Source organism: Sus scrofa, chromosome 13 (genome assembly GCF_054392235.1).
Source record: "Sus scrofa isolate SSC_HxYL_T2T_F1_AM1 chromosome 13, Sscrofa_HxYL_maternal_Yorkshire_Landrace_v2.0, whole genome shotgun sequence".
In the NCBI taxonomy this organism is placed as follows: Eukaryota; Metazoa; Chordata; class Mammalia; order Artiodactyla; family Suidae; genus Sus; species Sus scrofa.
Window position 1 is genome coordinate 49,043,656 of NC_139395.1, and position 17,043 is coordinate 49,060,698.

A 17,043-nucleotide genomic window follows, 5' to 3' on the forward strand; every position below is an offset into this window, starting at 1 on the left:
CACCCTAGGGAAATGTTCATTTCTTTTGTGGTCTCCTTGTCAGACCCCCTTCAAGGTGGCTCTTCCACAGAGCTACAAGTTCATTCTCGTGTCCAGCCTTAGTCACTCCCGCTGTTGTACCTGATTCATTTATCAGAGGACAAGTCGAGGGCCCCATTACCCTGCCACTCAGCCTGACATCACTGAACTTCCCTCAGGCATGTTCCCACTCCTGGGATGGCCCAGTCCGCACAGGAAGTGGCTGCTGGATGAAAGTGCGAGGGAGGGAGTGGCTCAGATCCTCCTCCCATGAGAATGCTAAGAAGTGGGTGAGGAGGTTCCCAGGCCTAGGCTGAGATGGCCACAGAAACAGGGACCCAAAGGGAGGCAAAAGGGGATCTGGAGGAGAGAGATGGGACTGAGGGCACAGAGATGAAGCAGATGCAGCCCCGAGAGCCTGGTGTTCTCAAGCACCAGGGACACTGGCATCTAAGGCCTCAGCCAGAGATGGCCTGGGATGGACAGGGCCCATAGGTGGATGGCATGGCCTAAACAGTGGAATAACAGGAGCTCAGAGTAAGGTACCATGGGACAGGAGCCTGGGACCCAGGATGGTGACTGTAGTCTAGAGTAAGCATGGCCTAGGCCAAGGTCAGAGCAAAGACCTGAGGCCCCAGACACTCAGCCATGACCTGTCCCTCTGTGCCCCACTAGAAGGAAGCTGAAGGGAACTTCAGCTGGGCATGGTACTGAGGTGGGAGTTTCTACATATTGAGGGTCAGAGAGGCCACCTGGCCTAAGGTTGCAGAGGAGGTAAAGCCCCTCAGTCTAAGTTGGAGGAGCTGGCTCAGGAGGCAAAACTGCTGCTCCCACCCCCCATCCTGTGCTTGGGCACGCTGGCACTGCCAGGCACTTACTTGGCCTGTCAAGGGCCCAGCCCCCAGCCCAGCACCCGCGGGCTTCCCCAGCCCTGGCATAGAGAGGGAACAAAGGTCCAGTCTCTGCCTGCTCAGGCCCCCACCCCCTTGCCCGCCCCTGGCACAGAAGGACCAGGGCTCTGAGGGAGCCCAATAGCAAAAGCAGCTCCCACTCCTTTGCCGACGCTGCGAGAACCCCCCTCCTCCCCCTCCCACAAGCCTACTGGCTGCACTGCAGTGTTCCCCCATTCTAAAGATGGGAAGGCTGAGTGAGAGGGCTGAGGAGCTGGCAGCCACACAGCTGGGATACAAACCTATGTCTCTTTGCCCACAGAAGCTGCCCTGTAGCACTCATCATGTGTGTGAAGGTGTGACTATTGTGGTCAGACGTAGCTCACGGGGAGTGATGGGGCAGGGACAGAGATGGTACAGCCTGGACAGCCCAAAGGGGAAGAGTCCTGGGGAAGGGGCTGAGTTGCTCTCCTTCTTCCAGCCCTTGCCTGCCTACCTGCCACCCGGGGCCAGCCCAGTGCTGGTCCCAGCAGAAGCGTTAAAGCCGGCGGAGAGGCAGAAATGGGGAAATGAATCAGCCCTAAGTTCCTGACTGGGGCTCCCTCAGTGCAGCCAGAGGTGAGGCAGACCCGAGCCCCAGCGGAACTCCCTTTCCCTCATCTGGAACGTGGGACTGCTGCAGCCCACAGGGGACCTCCCTCCCCAGGCCATGGCCATCAGTCTTCTCAAGGCCCTTTCCCTGCTCCCTGCTCCCACCCAGGGCCTGGTCTCAAGCCTCTAGAGGGGCCTGCGTGGAGGGCTGATACTTACCTGTCTGCAGAAGCCGGACATGGCCAATTCTTTTCTGTAGGCCCAGGCCAGGAAATGAACATAAGGCGCTCATCATGCCTGAACATGAAAATCACTGTGTATCTGGGTATGATTGGCCCCACTTTACAGAAATAAATACTGAGGCTGAGGGAGGCTGAGGGACCTGAGGCCCCCTGGCTCCTGAGCAGCAAAGCATGTTCAACATGCTCCCTGACCAGGTTTCAGTTTTTACAGGCATCCAGGGACAGTGGGGAGGGAGTGAGATGGATAAACCCCCATCCTACTCACAAGAGTAGCAAGAGAAAGGGTCAGGACCCAGGGGTTGCGGGGGGGCCTGGCTTAGGAGCCTGGAGCGCTTGGACAGTCTGGGCAGCGTCCAAGTTGGACAGCCCTGAGCGATTCTGGGTGAGCAGTGGCTCAGTTGTGGACCTTAGTCCACAAAAACCTCTCCAAGGCTTGGAGTTCCCGCTGTGGCACAGTGGGATCAGAGGCATCTTGGGAGCACCGGGACACTTGTTCAATCCCCGGCCCGCCACAGTGGGTTAAAGATCCGGTGTTGCCACAATTGCGGCTTAGGGGGCAACTGGGGCTTGGATCTGATACCTGGCTTGGGAAATCCATTTGCTGTGGAGCAGCCAAAAAAAAGAAGAAAAAAAAAAGCCCTCTCCAAGCCTCAATCTGTCAACCAGAGAGCCAAAACCCAAAGAAAGCCCTGGTGCCCCTGCCTGTGCCTGAAGGGCTGGGGAAATGTCTGCACCCTCCTTCCTCAGAGACCCAGCTGTGGGCACCTCTGACAGTCAAAGCAAGCGCCCAGCAGGCTCCGGGCAGGACAAGGCCATTGCCTCTCACAAAGCAGGTGCTGGGATGCTGGCCAAGGTGTCCCCCCTCGCCACCCCCAACCCCACCCCAGGCCCTTATCAGACACAGCTCATTTTAAAGAAAAAATAATATTTATTTGCAATATAAACAAAGTCCCGTTGCTGGTTCGGGATATATATATATGTATGTATGTGTATATATATGTAGGGTCACAAATTTTCCTTCATAAGATCATAAAGCAAAACTGGCCACCCTTTTGGCATACCCTCATTTACACAAATCTGATGCATCTTTCTGGGTTTTTCTTTTCAAAGATAAAAAAGAGAGAGAAAGAGAACCATGTACAGCATGGAAGCTTTTTGTCAATTTCTCGGCTGTGGCAAGATTTTCATCTGCTGCCTTAAAGAATCCCTGAAAACCACCCCTGTGAGGTAAGATGCGGTGGGGGCGGAGTTTCCGTGGCCTCGCTCACACGCTGAGTGCTGGCTCGCTCAGGGACCCCAGCCAACCCCCTCACCCCTCCCGGGCCCCCATGCAGTCCTGACACCTGGGAGAACGGAGGCTGGAGAAGGAACAGAACTGGAGGCGGCTAACGGAATCCGTGGCTTTGTTCTGTGGATACAGGGTAGGGGGTGGACAGAGCCTCACAACCCTTTCCTTGTCCATCCTCGCCATCCCCCTGCCCTGGGATTGAAATGGCTGCAAGTTTCTCAGTAGGAGGTGTGGGCAAGATGAGCACAGGGCAGGCTTCCAAGGGACGAGGGGGCTGGGAGTGGCAGCTGAACCAATGCAACGGCCAGGGTAAGGAGGAGACTTGGGAGGCAGGGCTGGGCCCCACCACCTACACTGCCCCAGCCACGGGGCCTCCACTCTCAGCTACAAACAGAGAAAGAGACAGAAGTAGTGGGTACGTATAGAAAAGGGCCCAGGGCCCAGGCCCGCTTCGAGGCTGAACCCAGAGGGCTAATGCTACTGCTTGGCAGTCTCCCGTGGCCCCACCTCCAGCAGGACCATGCTGGCCCCCATCTCCTGCCTCAGGCCGTCTGCAGGGACCACGAGAGGGCAGAGAATGCAAAGGCCACCTGTCCAGCCCGCCACTCACAACTTGCGGCAGTCATCACAGGTAAGTGCAGTGCCAAGTCGGGCTGGGCCAAGGTGGGAGGTGAGGGCACGACTGGGAGTCCGATGCAGGGAGAGCAGAGCCACCTCTTTAAGAAGGGCCACTGCAGAAACGGAGGCTTCATACCTGTGCAAAACGCATTTGGTCAAGATCAACACGGGGTTTGTCTTTTCCATTAAAAACAAAAACCCAAGAATTGCTTTTGGAAATAGAAAAACAAAACTGAGAACACTTCTCTCTCTCGTAGGATCAAGAAAGGGATGAAATACTGGTTTATACAATCCACTGTTGCATGGAGCCTGAAAATAACACTTTTCATTAAAAAAAGAAAAATCAAGAAGAGCTTGAACACTCTCTGTGCTCCAGGGAGCTCGGATTTACCTGCTAAAAGTAAAAGGTAATCTCAAGTCCATGGATGCGTCTTTAAAAACAGAGCCAAACGTCTGGGCTGTCAGCAGAAAGGAGTGTCCTGGGACAGGAACGAGCCCCAGCTGGACTCCCAAAGCCCTGTGCCTGAGAGCCGAGGGCCCGTCCAGAAAGTCCTGCCAGGGGAGGCCTTGCTGTGGGCTGCCCCCTCCCCGGATCATGAGGGAAGCTCGGCCACCCATCAGCTCGGGCCTCTGGGCACAGGAGATGTCCGGGTTCCCCAGGCCAGAGGCAACAGGTGTGGGCCCTCCTGGCAGGCCCTGTGGAGGGCCTGGCTCCCTGCCCCTGTGCCCCCAGCCTCACGTGGACTCAAGCGTGTTGAGTGGGAACAAGTTGTGGTTGGTGGGCGTGGAGAAGTAGAGCTGCTCGCTGGGGGTGTGGTTGTCACACGGGCTGCTCAGCCCCAGCGTCCGCTCAAAGTCCAGCAGCTGTCCCATAAAGTTGAAGTTGGGTGAGATGTTGGACTTTTTCCTCTTGACGAAGTCATAGGCGTCATTGAGTGACAGGTTCATCTTCTGCATCAGGTAGGCCACCGTGACGGTCACTGAGCGGCTGATGCCTGCCAGGCAGTGAACCAGGACACCACACTTCTTGGAGCGGGCCTCATCTGAAACACACAGGCAGGGGTCAGGGAGGCAGCTCCTCCGGGGAGCCACCACAGGTGAGGCTGCGCAGCCTCACCAAAGGTGGCATGGTGACTGGCTGGGGACGCCTCACTCTGATGGGATCTAGTGAAGACCCAGGCAGGTGGGACAGCAACTTGGGGCAGAGGTCAAGATGGGGACTGTGGCTCCAGCACGCATTAGCTCCAAGTCACTGGACATCCCCGTACCTCAGTTTCTCATCTATCAGCTGGCCCTGCTTATTCACAGTGCTCTTAGGAAGACCTGAGCCAGGTGAGGGCTCCACAAACACTGGCCACTGCTAGTCTTACTGCTGTAACTGTGCTACGTTGTGCTGCGGGTGGCACCTGCATCCTCGCAGGTCACCTGCACCATGGCTACCAAGCTGGTTTTATAAGCGAGGAAACAGACACAAAGCAATGAGCCTAAGGCCACACGAAGGCTCCTCCACAAGGGGCCTGGCCCTGCACTCGGTTCAACCCTGTGCCCAGACAGTCCCCGGGCCTTAACCTTTGCTCCTGAATAGCCAGGGACTGGGACCAACCCAGCCCACTTATTAGACTATACCCAACCCATGTGCCAGTGACATCTCCCACTACAGCCACCCAGGTTCTGCCAACCCGCCCTCCCCTCCACCCTTCCCAGGTTCCCCCAGTGCCGCCGACTCCTCTACCTGACACAGTAGGAGCTTAATAAATACTGACTGACCAAATGACCAACTCAGTTCTATAATCACTCCTCCGGTGCCGAAGCTGTGCCAGGGTCATAGATTAACAAGAGGTAGCCCTGGGGCTCTCAAGGTCCCTGCCCACTGATAGCTAGGCCCTAACCCCTGATAGCTAAGCACACAGCTGGCACTTAATCACTGCACCCCTACAAGATGATGCACAGGTTCACAAATTGTTCGTCTGGCCCTCACTGACTCTGGCCTGGCAGGGCTTCCCTTCCTCACCCCACATGAAGGTTACCAGGGCTATGCATGAAGTAGTGCTTAATCTAGACTTGGGGACCCACTAGGAGCAAAACTAGCACGGGAAGAGGCAGATGTTGCGGGTTCATGCGGAACCATGTTGCCTGACCTTGAGGTTTGGGGCAGGAGAAGGGAGTGGTAGAGACAACCCTCTAGTGATGACACATCAAGATATGGGGAAGACCTGGCCCCCTAACCCATTCCCGGGTGATACCAAGTAAAACCACTTCCGCTGGTTTTGTTTTTATCCCTTTAAGGGTGTGGCTGAGCCTGGGAGGCTGTACTTGATCCTGCCCCACTGAGTCCTTTGGGATGCTCAGGCCCCAATTCCTTCACTTGTCAAGTGGGGAATACTATTTCCCCCACCTCTACACCCTGTTCTGTCCTCCTCCCCAGGGGTACAGTGGCCTTCAAGGAAGATAAAAGTCACCTACGAACCAGCCTCAGCCCAGGGGAATCCGAGGCCCCCTCTCCACTCCCTCGCTGGGAAGAGCACGAATGCTGAGGCAGCACCCAGAGTGCTCTTGGCCATGTCCTCCTGAGCAGAATTAGGGAGCTCTGGATAGCCCCCGTCACAGCCCCTCCCCCAGCCCTCAGCTTCCTTCCTTCCTCCCAGCCAGGCACCTAGTTTTGGTTCCCAGTAAGCGGATGAGGCGGGGAAGCCTCCCACTTCCTGTTATTAAAGCTAGACCAGCCCAGCTGACACAAAAACGCCCTCCACTGGACACAGCCGCTGGCGGGAGAGGACTGCCCAGGCCACCCCTTCCCTGCCACTGGAGGCTGGGCAGAACACTGGGTCACCAGGTTCCAAGAGCCCAAGGTTTACAGTCCCCCTGATCTGTGTCCCTTCCCTGAGACCTGGGTGAGAGCTGAGTCCAGGAAAGAGGACCTGCAGCCTAACAGCCTCTGGCTGGCCAAGGAGGAAGCAGGATGGGGGGTCAGAGATATGGCGCCTTGTACAGCCGAGTCAGCGGAGGTTGCGGATGCAGGGGGCGTGGAGGGAGCTAAGCCAGGCGGCAGGAACACACTGCCTTCCGCAGCCTCCCCCAGCACTATTTGGATACCCCTATGTGCCAAGCAAGCCCCACAGACTGCCGGGAGCATCTGAGGCACTGCTGAGGCCCTTTGGGTCACCACATTCTAACAGCTGCCAGCTCTGGATAGGCCTTTGGTCCCAGGCCACTGGTTAGCCCCCTCAGGTACACAGTAAAGCCCAAAGAAGCACCATGACAGCCCCATCTTAAAGACACGTGTGCTCAGGCGTGATGCAGAGCAAGCGAGACCCATAGGAGAACCAAGAGCTGGAATGTTTCAGCTTGCTGAGCCCCAAACAGCACAGCCAGAAAAACCCAAGCTGGACAGCAGAGCCCACAAGGTGCTGAAACCACAGGGAGCGGGGCTCAGGACTGCTCAGGCCCTGGTGACTCACAGCGGGCATAGGTACACCCATGGGTACATGCTGGCACATGCAGGACACACACAGGCCTCAACAGGCCCAGAGGTACCTAACCAGGGGCAAGCGACAGCCAGTCTCATACACACCTCAGTGCGCATGCCCACCCAGCCAGCCCACAGCACAGCAGCACTTACCGATGAAGCTGATGGCCTCGGGGAAGAACTGGGAGAGGTTCTGGCTCCAGTGGTCAGAGATGGGGATCTGCTTGTAGGTGAACTCGCCCCCGTGCTCAAAAGCATTGGGCAGGTTGGGCGTGACGTTGAGGATATACTTGATGCCGTACTTGCCGAGCACATCCAGATTGGTGGAGTCCTTGGCGCAGCCGAGGTAGAGGTAGGGCAGGATTTGGACGGGGAAGGCCGGTTGGCTGGATGGCACAGGGCTGCCATCTGACTCAGTGGCACTACTGGGCAGCTCTCGGTCCGACTCACCATCCGAGCAGTCAGAGCTGATGCGTAGGCCCCCCAGGCCCAGCACTGAGGTGGGTGGCGAGCCGCTTGGCGAGGATGAGCTGTCCACGTTGGTCTCGCAGTGCTCTGAGTACTCTGTTTGGAACTTGTTGAAACCACCTGTGGCCAAGGTGAGACAGGCCCTGGGTAAGACTGATGATGCCACTGCCTAGTGCCCCCAGACCAAACAGGCTCCACCAGACCAGCAATGGCCAGGGCTCCCCATGGCAAGCACCAGAATACCAACAGTGGATGACGAGGATGGTGCTAAGTATTTACACGTGTACCTTCTCCTGTTTTTTTCCCCACATCTGTCCTCTGACCCACTTCACAGATGGGAAAACTGAGGCCCCAGGCAGTGAAGCAACATGCCCGAGCTCCCTACCCTTATCCATAAGGCTTCAGGGCCCCATCTATACCACCAGCTTTAGGGCACCTGAGGACAGACTCCAGTTCATTCCTCTTCCATAGCTCCCCTGCATACCTGGCCCCCATGAGTGCTCAGTAACTGCTAAGTGGTAAAGGAAAGTAGACTATCTCAGACCAGCACCTGTGGGTCTGCAAACCACTCTTACTGATGAGATCGCAGGGGCCAGAACTGCATCTGGGTCAGCCAGAGGGAGAGAGCGCCTGGGCCCCCCAGACTGGGAATCCAGTACTTGCCCCAGACTCTCAACCAGTCGGAGAGGGTATAATGAAGTATAGGTTAGCTCTGTCCCCCAGCAGGGGCAGGCTCATAAAAGGGGTCCCAGCCTCACCTCTCTAGAACCCCTCCTTAGAACACAAGCTCCTACCCCAAAGCCTTGGACCCACAGAGGGGGAGGCTGCTGGGGGCTTTACAGGGACAAGAAATGGGGAGCGCCTTGCAGCTAAGCATGGGCCCTGCGCCCGAGGGTGCCGCAGGCCTCTTCTCCCCTCCTGCCTGCCCGCCCCGCTGCCAGCAAGAGGCCATTTTGGAATGTTAATTGGAAACACCGGCTGCAGCCACTCGCCTCTCAGTGCTGCCTCCCCCTTCCACAATCTCTGGGGCGGCAGGCTAAGGACTTAGGGGTCCCGGAAGATCAGAGCTAGGGCAAGGGACACTGCTCACAGCCCTGCCCCAAGCACCTCCAAGAAGCGGTGCTCTCCAAGTGGTGAGACCAATGCGGGGATGCGCGAAGTCCCCCCAACCAGAACGATCCCCAAGCCCTGGCGGGGGCGGGCATAGTTGTGAAAGGCTCCGGTCCTAACGCTGGCCTTCCAGGGACACGCATTTTATACCAGAAGAGCTAGACTTGGGTGTCCTGGCGGGGTCCTCCCTCCTTTGAGGGGCTCAAGGGGAATCTGGGAGCGCCCACGGCCTTAACAACAGAAAAAAAGGAAAGCCCAGGCAGGGAAGGGTCTGTTAAGCCCACCCGAAACGTGCCCAGAAAAGGGTGGAGAGGAGGCCCCCGCGCCAGCCTAAACCCGCGGGGCTCGTGAGGGTAGGATGCGGGCGGTGGGCGACGTGGCGCCGGCCAGGCAGGCGAGGCGCAGGGCAAGAAAGCAGTTTTTCGCCAGGGCACCCGGGAGCCGCGGGAAAGCCTCAATCCCGGACAAGGTCTCGATGCTGCCCTTACCTTGGAGGTAGTAGGCCTGGCAGCCGTCGTCGCGCAGCTTTTGCAAGAGAAGGCCAAGCACCGAAGCGGGAGCGCCGGGCTCTGGCTGCCACTCTGCCGTGGCCTCGTCGTAGAGCAGCACGGTGGCCGCCTTGCAGCGCGTAGCGAAGCGCTCCTTGTCTGCGTGGTTGGGAATGATGGAGCGGATGGGCAGGTTGCCCTTGCGCAGGCGGCGCAGCATGAGGCCCGGGATGGCCAGGTTGATGGCCGTCTCTATGTGCGACGACTCGAAGAGCTCGTGCGGCCGGCAGTCGAGCAGCAGCAGGGACGCGCCGCCGCGCGCCTCCAGCTCCTCCTGCAGCCACTCGGCGCTCTTGCAGGGCATGGCCCCCGCGCCCGTCGCCGCGCCTGCCCCCGTGCCCGCGCTGGACCCGGACCCCGCACCGGGCTCCGACCCTGCCCCGGTGCCCCCAGCCGCCGACGCCCCCGAGGCCGACATGTGCGCCCGCGCTGGGGGGCCGCGGAGCTGGTTTTTCATGGGGAGCGCGGGCGGCCCGGGGCCGGGGCCGGGCAGCCCTGCCCTGGGACAGCGGCCCGGCCGCGCGGGCTCCAGCCGCGTCTCCGGGCGCCCGCCTCCCTCCGAGCTGCACGCCTGCCGCCCCGGCCTCCCGGCCTCCGTCCCGCCCGGCCCTCCGCGCGCGCCGCGGCCTGACAGCCCCAATTAAACCGCGGCTCCGGCGGCCGCGCGCCGTGGCGTCCTCCGGAGGGCGGGGCCGCGGGGCCGGAGCCCGGGCTTAAAGGCGCCGCACCTCCATCGCCCCTCCCCAAGGGGTACGCGGGCTCGTGAGCTGTCCCGTGCGCCCGGAGACCTGCACCACACCTCAGCGCCGCCTTGCCCCGAACTAGCTATGACTCGCCTGGAGACCCGGCCAAGACGTCTCCCAGGTCCCCAGTGCCCGCGCTACCAGCTCTTCCGTGCCCTAACCTGAAGAGCTACCCTGCGGGGGTTCTGCGCGTGGCATCCCCTCCCTATGTTCACTGAAGCAGAATTTCCCCGCGGACGGGGCAGAAGGAAGGGACGACCAAACTGAGCCAAAGTCCCCTCCTCCTGTCCACCTCATTCACTGATTCTCTCAGAGAGTTCATTCAACAGATGGAAACTGAACTCCTACTATGTGCCAGGCCTTTTGTGCTTAGGCGGTCACCGTTTCGGGTCCTAAGGAGGGCCCCAGGCTCAGAAACCTGTGTCTCACCCCAGCAGGACTGATGAGGAATCAGCACATGGGCTACTGGCGGAGTAGGACGTCCCAAGGCCTTGCCGCCCTCCGAGGGTAGGTATGGAGAAATCCTAGAAAGGACTAGCTCTGGGAAGACATTGGGCTCTTTAAGAGAAGCTTTGCAAGCGGGTGGTGACAGGCTCCGAGTGAAGCGTCACGTGACTTTTCCTCAGGAGCTGGTGGGAGGGGGCGCACTCTCCTCCCCCTCCTCCCCAACGTACCAATCAACTTTCGTGGTAGGCGGGAGTGCGCCAGGCAGATGGCCAATTGCAGCCGAAGAAGACGGCGGCGGAGGGTGGAGGAGGGAGGTGGGGCCAGTGGAAAGTTCCACCCAGCGCGGGAAGTGGGCGGGATCTCAGCGAGCGCTGTGTCTTGGCTCACAGGCTGGTATGGTTAAGGAGGTGAATGGAGCCGCAGGTAGCGCTGGAACAAAGCGGCTCGACTCGAGCGGCGCGCGTGCGCAGGGCCTGCCGCACTTTCCCTAAGGAGCCAGCGTTGCCTGCCGCGGGAAGGAGCTCGCGGCTGGGCTCTTGGATCCATCGGGTCCCTTCCCTGCCCGACGGAGTGCCCCCACCTCCTTGGAGCTTACCTCTCCCACTCAGCCCGAGGCTGATCAGCTCATAGCCACCCTGTCTCTACACCGTGCGGAAGGGAGCCAGGGTCAGAGGTGAGGGATGGTGGTGCTTGAGATCTGCCGAAGGGGGGACTTCTGGAACCGGCGGGATTTGAGCTTTCCGCTGACTGGAAGGCTCGAAGAGGGGCCCTGGGGCAGTCCTCGCGCCCATCTCCCCCCGCTCTCACTGTCCATGCGAAGGATAGTCTACCTGAAGGGTTTCATCCCGGGCTTCAGGACTGTGTCGCAAAGGAGCGGGGTTCTCTTCCCACAAGACCGCAGCACTGCAGCAAGACCTCCCGAGATTCGATGCCTAGAAAGGTGATAGGAGAATCAGGTCTCTGGCCGTGTCCTAGGGTTGCTGGGCAACACTTACTTCCCAGGGATTCTAGGAAACATGGAAAGTGAGGGGCCCAGATGAGGATGCTGCCCTGCCACTTGCTGCCGTGTTTTACGGCCCTCTCTGGGCCTCTGTTTTTCCCATGTGGGAGTGTGCTGGTCTGGACAGGGCCCAGCCAGCCCACCACAAATTTCTCAGCTGGGCGGGTGCTTCTCTGAAGCCAGGCCCTTGGTGGCAGTCCAGGTGCTGGTTGTCAGGGATGGAGAGAGACCTGAGCAGACCCACAGGGGAGGGAAGCTGCTGGCCAGTGAGTCATTCCTTGACAGAGATTGAGCTGGGCACTGCTCTCACTAGTGGGGGCTCAACTGAGCTGGGACCCTCCACTGTGCCCCCAGTCTCCATCCTCTGCATAAGGAAGCACCTCCCTGGCAGAGAGAAGGAGGCCCACCACCCCTCACATTAGCTCATGGTATCTCCTTAGTCTCTCTCCGCCTCCAAGTCAACTCCTCTAGGGGTGCATCCACCCCGGAGAAGACTTGTGAGGATGTGTGGAATTGAGAAAACTCCCTTGGAGGTGGGGGGCATCCTCCTGCAGGGACACAAAAAGTGGCAGGATTTGGCTGTGTACAGGAGAAGGGAGAGCATATGGGGTGGGGGGTGACAGTGGAAGCAAAGGGGTGGAAGAAAATTAACCTGGCTGTATGAGACCCCAGCATAGTCCTGGGCTCCCATCACCCTGGGTGAAGGAGAGCCCCAAAGCCTTGGTTCCCGAGTGGGAGCCCTGCCTCCAGTCTTGAACAGCTGGACACATGCATAAAGTGGATCACAGCAGAGCTGCCCTTGGGTGTTGGGGGAGGGGGCTGTGGATAGACACACAACCCTCTGACTAACAAGGCCCAGAACATAACAAGAACTTGCCTTGCTCGGGCTCTGCAACTGTGAGCCTCCCTCAAGGATACTGGGAGAGGGGACCTGGTGCCTCCAGTGAGACCTTGGGATCAAAGACATTCCTTCTCCTCAGGAATGTGTCCTTTCCTGCCCTTCAAGGATCAGACCCTTCCATACCTGCAGCCCCTTGGAGAGGTGCCCCACTCACCAAGGTCTCCCTGAGGGGCTGGGTGAAGGCCCCAGAACAGGTGTAGGTCCCTGGGGGTGAGCGGGTCTCAGGAGGGGAGCTGTGGGTGGGGTGTGTTTGAGCTCTGTGGGCTGTACCCCTCTTCCACATCCCTCCAGGCCTTTGCATACAATGTTCCCTCAGCCTGGACATTTTCTGCCCTCACCCTTTGCCTGCCTTCTGGAATATCCCAGCTCAGGTGTCACACTCAAGAAGGCCTCTTCTGATCATCCAGGCTATATTAGCTCCCCTAATCTGTGATCCTGGGACCTCTGCCCCCACCCCCAACTTTGCTTTGGACTCTGTCAGGCAGGCCAGAGTTTAACACCCCCACCAGACTTTCTCCCTGTGGACACCCAATGGCACGTCTGCCCCTCGTCAAGCCCATTTCTCCTCCTGCTGTCTCTGTCTCATCCCTGGGCCCCCAGGTGCCAGGCCTGAACCCATGAGGCCTGTTTCAAGCTGTCTTCCCTGTGTGCACATGTCCAGCCCCGGAACCACAAAGTGAAGGGGACTTCCCAGAAAGGCAAGTTTCAACCGTGATGTTGGGATGTTTGATGTGAACTGAACAGATATGAACTGGTGTCTAGACTTACCCTCCCCTCACCACATGCACATGGTGTAGTGACCCAGGAGCTGTGGCACCAAGAGTAGTTTAAGCATCTTGGAAGCAGACTTTCCTTTTCCCACTGGTGCCTATGGACTTCTTAGAATTGGGCCATGTTTTGAACAGCATATGCTGGAGGGAAGAAGGGGCAGTTCCCTGCCCTCCTATCCTAAGGAGGCTAGCACAAATTTAGGGTGAGCTCCTGTTTGCTTCCAGGAGGGCAACTTTCCAGAAGGGGTCTATTCCCCACTATGAGAGCTGAGCAGATGTCCAAACCTCATGGAAACAAACCCAAGAACTACAATAGACACACTTATATAAAAGAAAAAGCAATTCACAATTCAAATACAACACTAAAGATAGTCATCAAAGCACAGGAGAGCAAAAGAGGAAGGGAAGAAAAAAGCCCAACAATAACAAATTCAAAATAAAAAAACGGGAGTTCCCATTGTGGAGCAGCAGAAATGAATCTGACTAGGATCCATGAGGATGCGGGTTCGATCCCTGGCCTTGCTCAGTGGTTTAAGGATCCAGCATTGCTGTGAGCTGTGGTGTAGGTGGCAGATGTACCTAAGATCCCACGTTGCGGTGGCTGTGGCGTAGTCTGGCAACTGTAGCACTGATTTGACCCCTAGCCCAGGAACTTCCATATGCTGCAGGTATGGCCCTAAAAAGACAAAAATAAATAAATATAAAAGGAAAATGAACAACGTAGAAGAAATGGACAAATTCTTACAAAGGCACAATCTTCTAAGATTGAACCAGGAAAAATAAAAAATACAAATAAACCAATCACAAGTTCTGAAAATTGAAACTGTGATTTAAAAACTTCCAAAAAAACAAAAGTCCAGGACCAGATGGCTTCACAGGCAATTTCTAACATTTAAAGAAGAATTAACTCCTATCCTATACCACAAAAAAAGAAAGTTGCAGACCAATATCATTGATGAATATAGATGAAAAAATCTGCAACAAAATATTCACAAACCAAACCCAACAACACATTAAAAGGATCTTGATCAAGTAGTATTTATCCCAGGGATGCAAGGATTCTTCAATATCTGCAAATCAATCAGTGTGATACACCACATTAACAAACTGATGAATAAAAACCATATGATCCTGGACAGCAGAAAAGGACATTGTAAATCAACTATAAAACTTAAAAAAACCCGTATGATCATCTCAACAGATGCAGAAAAAGCTTTTGACAAAATTCAACAGCCATTTTTGATTAAAAAAGCCCTCCAGAAAGTGGCATAGAGGGAACTTACCTCAAGATAATAAAGGCCATATATGACATATCCACAGTTGCTATCATTCTCAACGGTAAAAAGCTGAAAGCATTTCTGCTAAGATTGGGAACAAGTCAAGGATGTCCACTCTCACCACTTTTATTCAACATCATTTTGGACGTCCTAGCAATGGCAATCAGAGAAGAAAAAGAAATAAAGAGAGGTGGGCGGGGACTGTGGCTGGAGCTGGGCACTCTAGTCCATGCCACCTCTGCCCAGGGCAGCTCCACCAGGCTGGGGGTCATGTAACATCAGAGCCCTGTCTGAGTCTCAGGCTAGGGGTCACCCTGCTTGCCCCTGAACCTTGGGAAAGCTTCTCCCCCTTCCCTTAGTGAGGTTCCTGCCTGGATGCAGTCAGGACCAGTAATGTCTAAGCCAGGCCAGGAGTAGACTATGAAAGGCCTGGCAGCTCTCCTGCCCTGAAGAACTCCTGGCTGTACACATCCATGTGTAGCATGTACACACACACACACACACACACACACACAAAATCTACCTATACATGCACATGTGCTCACAGGCTCTTAATGTGTGTGTGCGGAAATACACATACAGACCTATGCCTGAGTGCAGAAATATATCATACACATGCACACATATCCTGTATGTCTCGGCACTGGCACTCTTCTTGGAGGGGTTCCCACAGGCAGGTAGCTCAGTGGGGCTGTTATTGGCTGGTGGAATCCATGTTCCCTTCCCCTAGCTCTCTGGCCACTGGGCATACTCTTACTGGCTGTGACTGGGATTTCTGTGACACTAGCTCTGGATGGAATGGAATTCCATCCCTGCCTACCTCCCAGTGCAGGGCTGCTGGGCCCTGGGTGATGGCAGTATGGTTGGGGGAAGCTGCTGCCTGTCCATCCTTCCCCTGCCCTGCGCAGGTGTTGGGCAGAGTGGGTAGGAGGACAGCGCCCCTGGGAAGCAGGTGGGAGAGAGGGTCACACCCAGGAAAATCAGAGGACAAGATCTGGCAGGATGGGAGCCAGGGCCTAGAAGATCTGGGAACTGCCCAAGGCCACCTGGAGAAGGCAGAGGAGAAGAGTGAAGAGAGCCATGTCTGGGGGGGAGCCTCCCCTATTTCTGCTCCTCATTTTCTGAGCACCTGCATGATGAGTGTGCAGGGTGGTGAAGTGAGACTTCAGAGGGCTCAAAACAGATGTGGTCCTCCCTCTCCCTGCTCGCCAGCTAACATGACTGCCAGCCCTCGGCCAACCTCCCCAGGTGGATTCCCTGCAGCCACTCATTTGAGAGTATGCCTTTCCCAGCCACACATCAGCCCACTGGGGCCAGGCTGAGTGAGGGAGACACGATGCAGGCTCTCCGCTCTGCCACATGCCATACCTGGCAGGTATTACCAGTCAATCACGGTGCTTGATGAACCATCCCCTGGCCTCAAAACCCTTCCAAGCCGGCAGGACCAGCTGATTGTGGTAGACAAAAGAGATAAAATGTATTTGCTAAGGTCTCAATTGACAGCCAGACCAGCTATGGCTTCTCTGTCCCTACCCCCAGCTCACTTCACCCTACCTCCTGCTTCCTCCTTGGTGCCCCAGACACAGAGCCCCTGCCTCCACACACTTCCTCCTTCTGTTTGCCCCCACCCTCTGAAATTGTCTCCAGCTTGTGAGGGGCCCCAGCCTCAGGAAGCCTGCCTAACCTCAGGAGAGGCTGTCCAAATCCTCCCTCCAGGATCCAGCATCTTCCACCCCCTACCCACTTACAGGCAGTTGAGCCTGCAGAGGTCGGGATGGAGCAAGTCTGGGTCCCGAGCCTCCACTCTGCAATGTCTCCTGTGTGAGCCCCCTTCCATCACTGGAGCCCCTCACCCAGATGTCACCCGGAGTCTGGGGCCCAGCCAGGCCTTTCTCATGGCCCGCTTACCCTGTGCTCCAGACTCTCTCAGGCATGGGGTTCCCCTAAGAGCTTGGGGGTCCGCTGGGCTGGTCAGCCTGGGCTAGTGAACATTTCAAGCTCTGCTCACGGCTACCTTGGGACTAATATTAAGTATGCCTGGTCCCAGCAAAGGCCATACCCCACTTTGCCCTCACACCACTGCAGCTTTCACCTCCTCAGCCCTGCATTGCCCCAGATTCCCCAGTGAGATGAACAGAGTGGGGTCTGGCTCTCCATTCTACAGATGAGAAAACAGAGGCCCAGGAAGGGAAATGTCTTGCCCAAGGGCCTGGCTCCACCTCCAACCCCAACCAGTTACTCACCCCCCTGGGCCTAGGGTGAGTCATGGTGGCCTAGGTGATGGGAAGGAAACACATAAACAATGGGGAGTGGGAAGGTGGTCTGGGGGAGGGTGGACATGCCTGCCTGGGGCTCCCACACACACAGCCCCTGTGAGCTTACTGATGAGCAGCACATCTGACAGTCTCAAGTCTTGTTTCCTTCTGGCCCTGTGTCCTGGGAGGGCTGTCCACTCATTTGGTTGATAGATGGGGAAACTAAAGCCTATGATCACAACCCCAGCTGTGGCAGGGAGCTGGGCCCCAGACCAAGAACCCAGAGCTCCTTTCCCCCAGCCCAGGGGTTCCCAGCTGATGCTGTGATTCCAGGCTCTAGAGGGAACCCCTTGCTCTACCAGCTTTTTCCCATCACTGGGGTGACAGGGTGGGGGAAAGTCTGACTGGGAC

At 57.0% G+C, this 17,043-nt stretch overlaps 1 protein-coding gene across 1 annotated transcript; it reads right to left on the reverse strand.

Annotated features, from left to right (window-relative positions):
* Positions 1 to 2,649: 2,649 nt before the first annotated feature.
* DUSP7 (dual specificity phosphatase 7) lies at positions 2,650 to 9,919 on the reverse strand. The gene is made up of 3 exons (XM_003132247.6): positions 9,180 to 9,919; positions 7,267 to 7,701; positions 2,650 to 4,690 (listed from the first exon to the last, which is right to left on the reverse strand). The coding sequence occupies exons 1-3, from the start codon at positions 9,694 to 9,696 to the stop codon at positions 4,383 to 4,385; spliced, it is 1,260 nt and encodes a 419-aa protein (XP_003132295.3). The 5' UTR covers positions 9,697 to 9,919; the 3' UTR covers positions 2,650 to 4,382.
* Between the last annotated feature and the right edge of the window lie 7,124 nt (positions 9,920 to 17,043).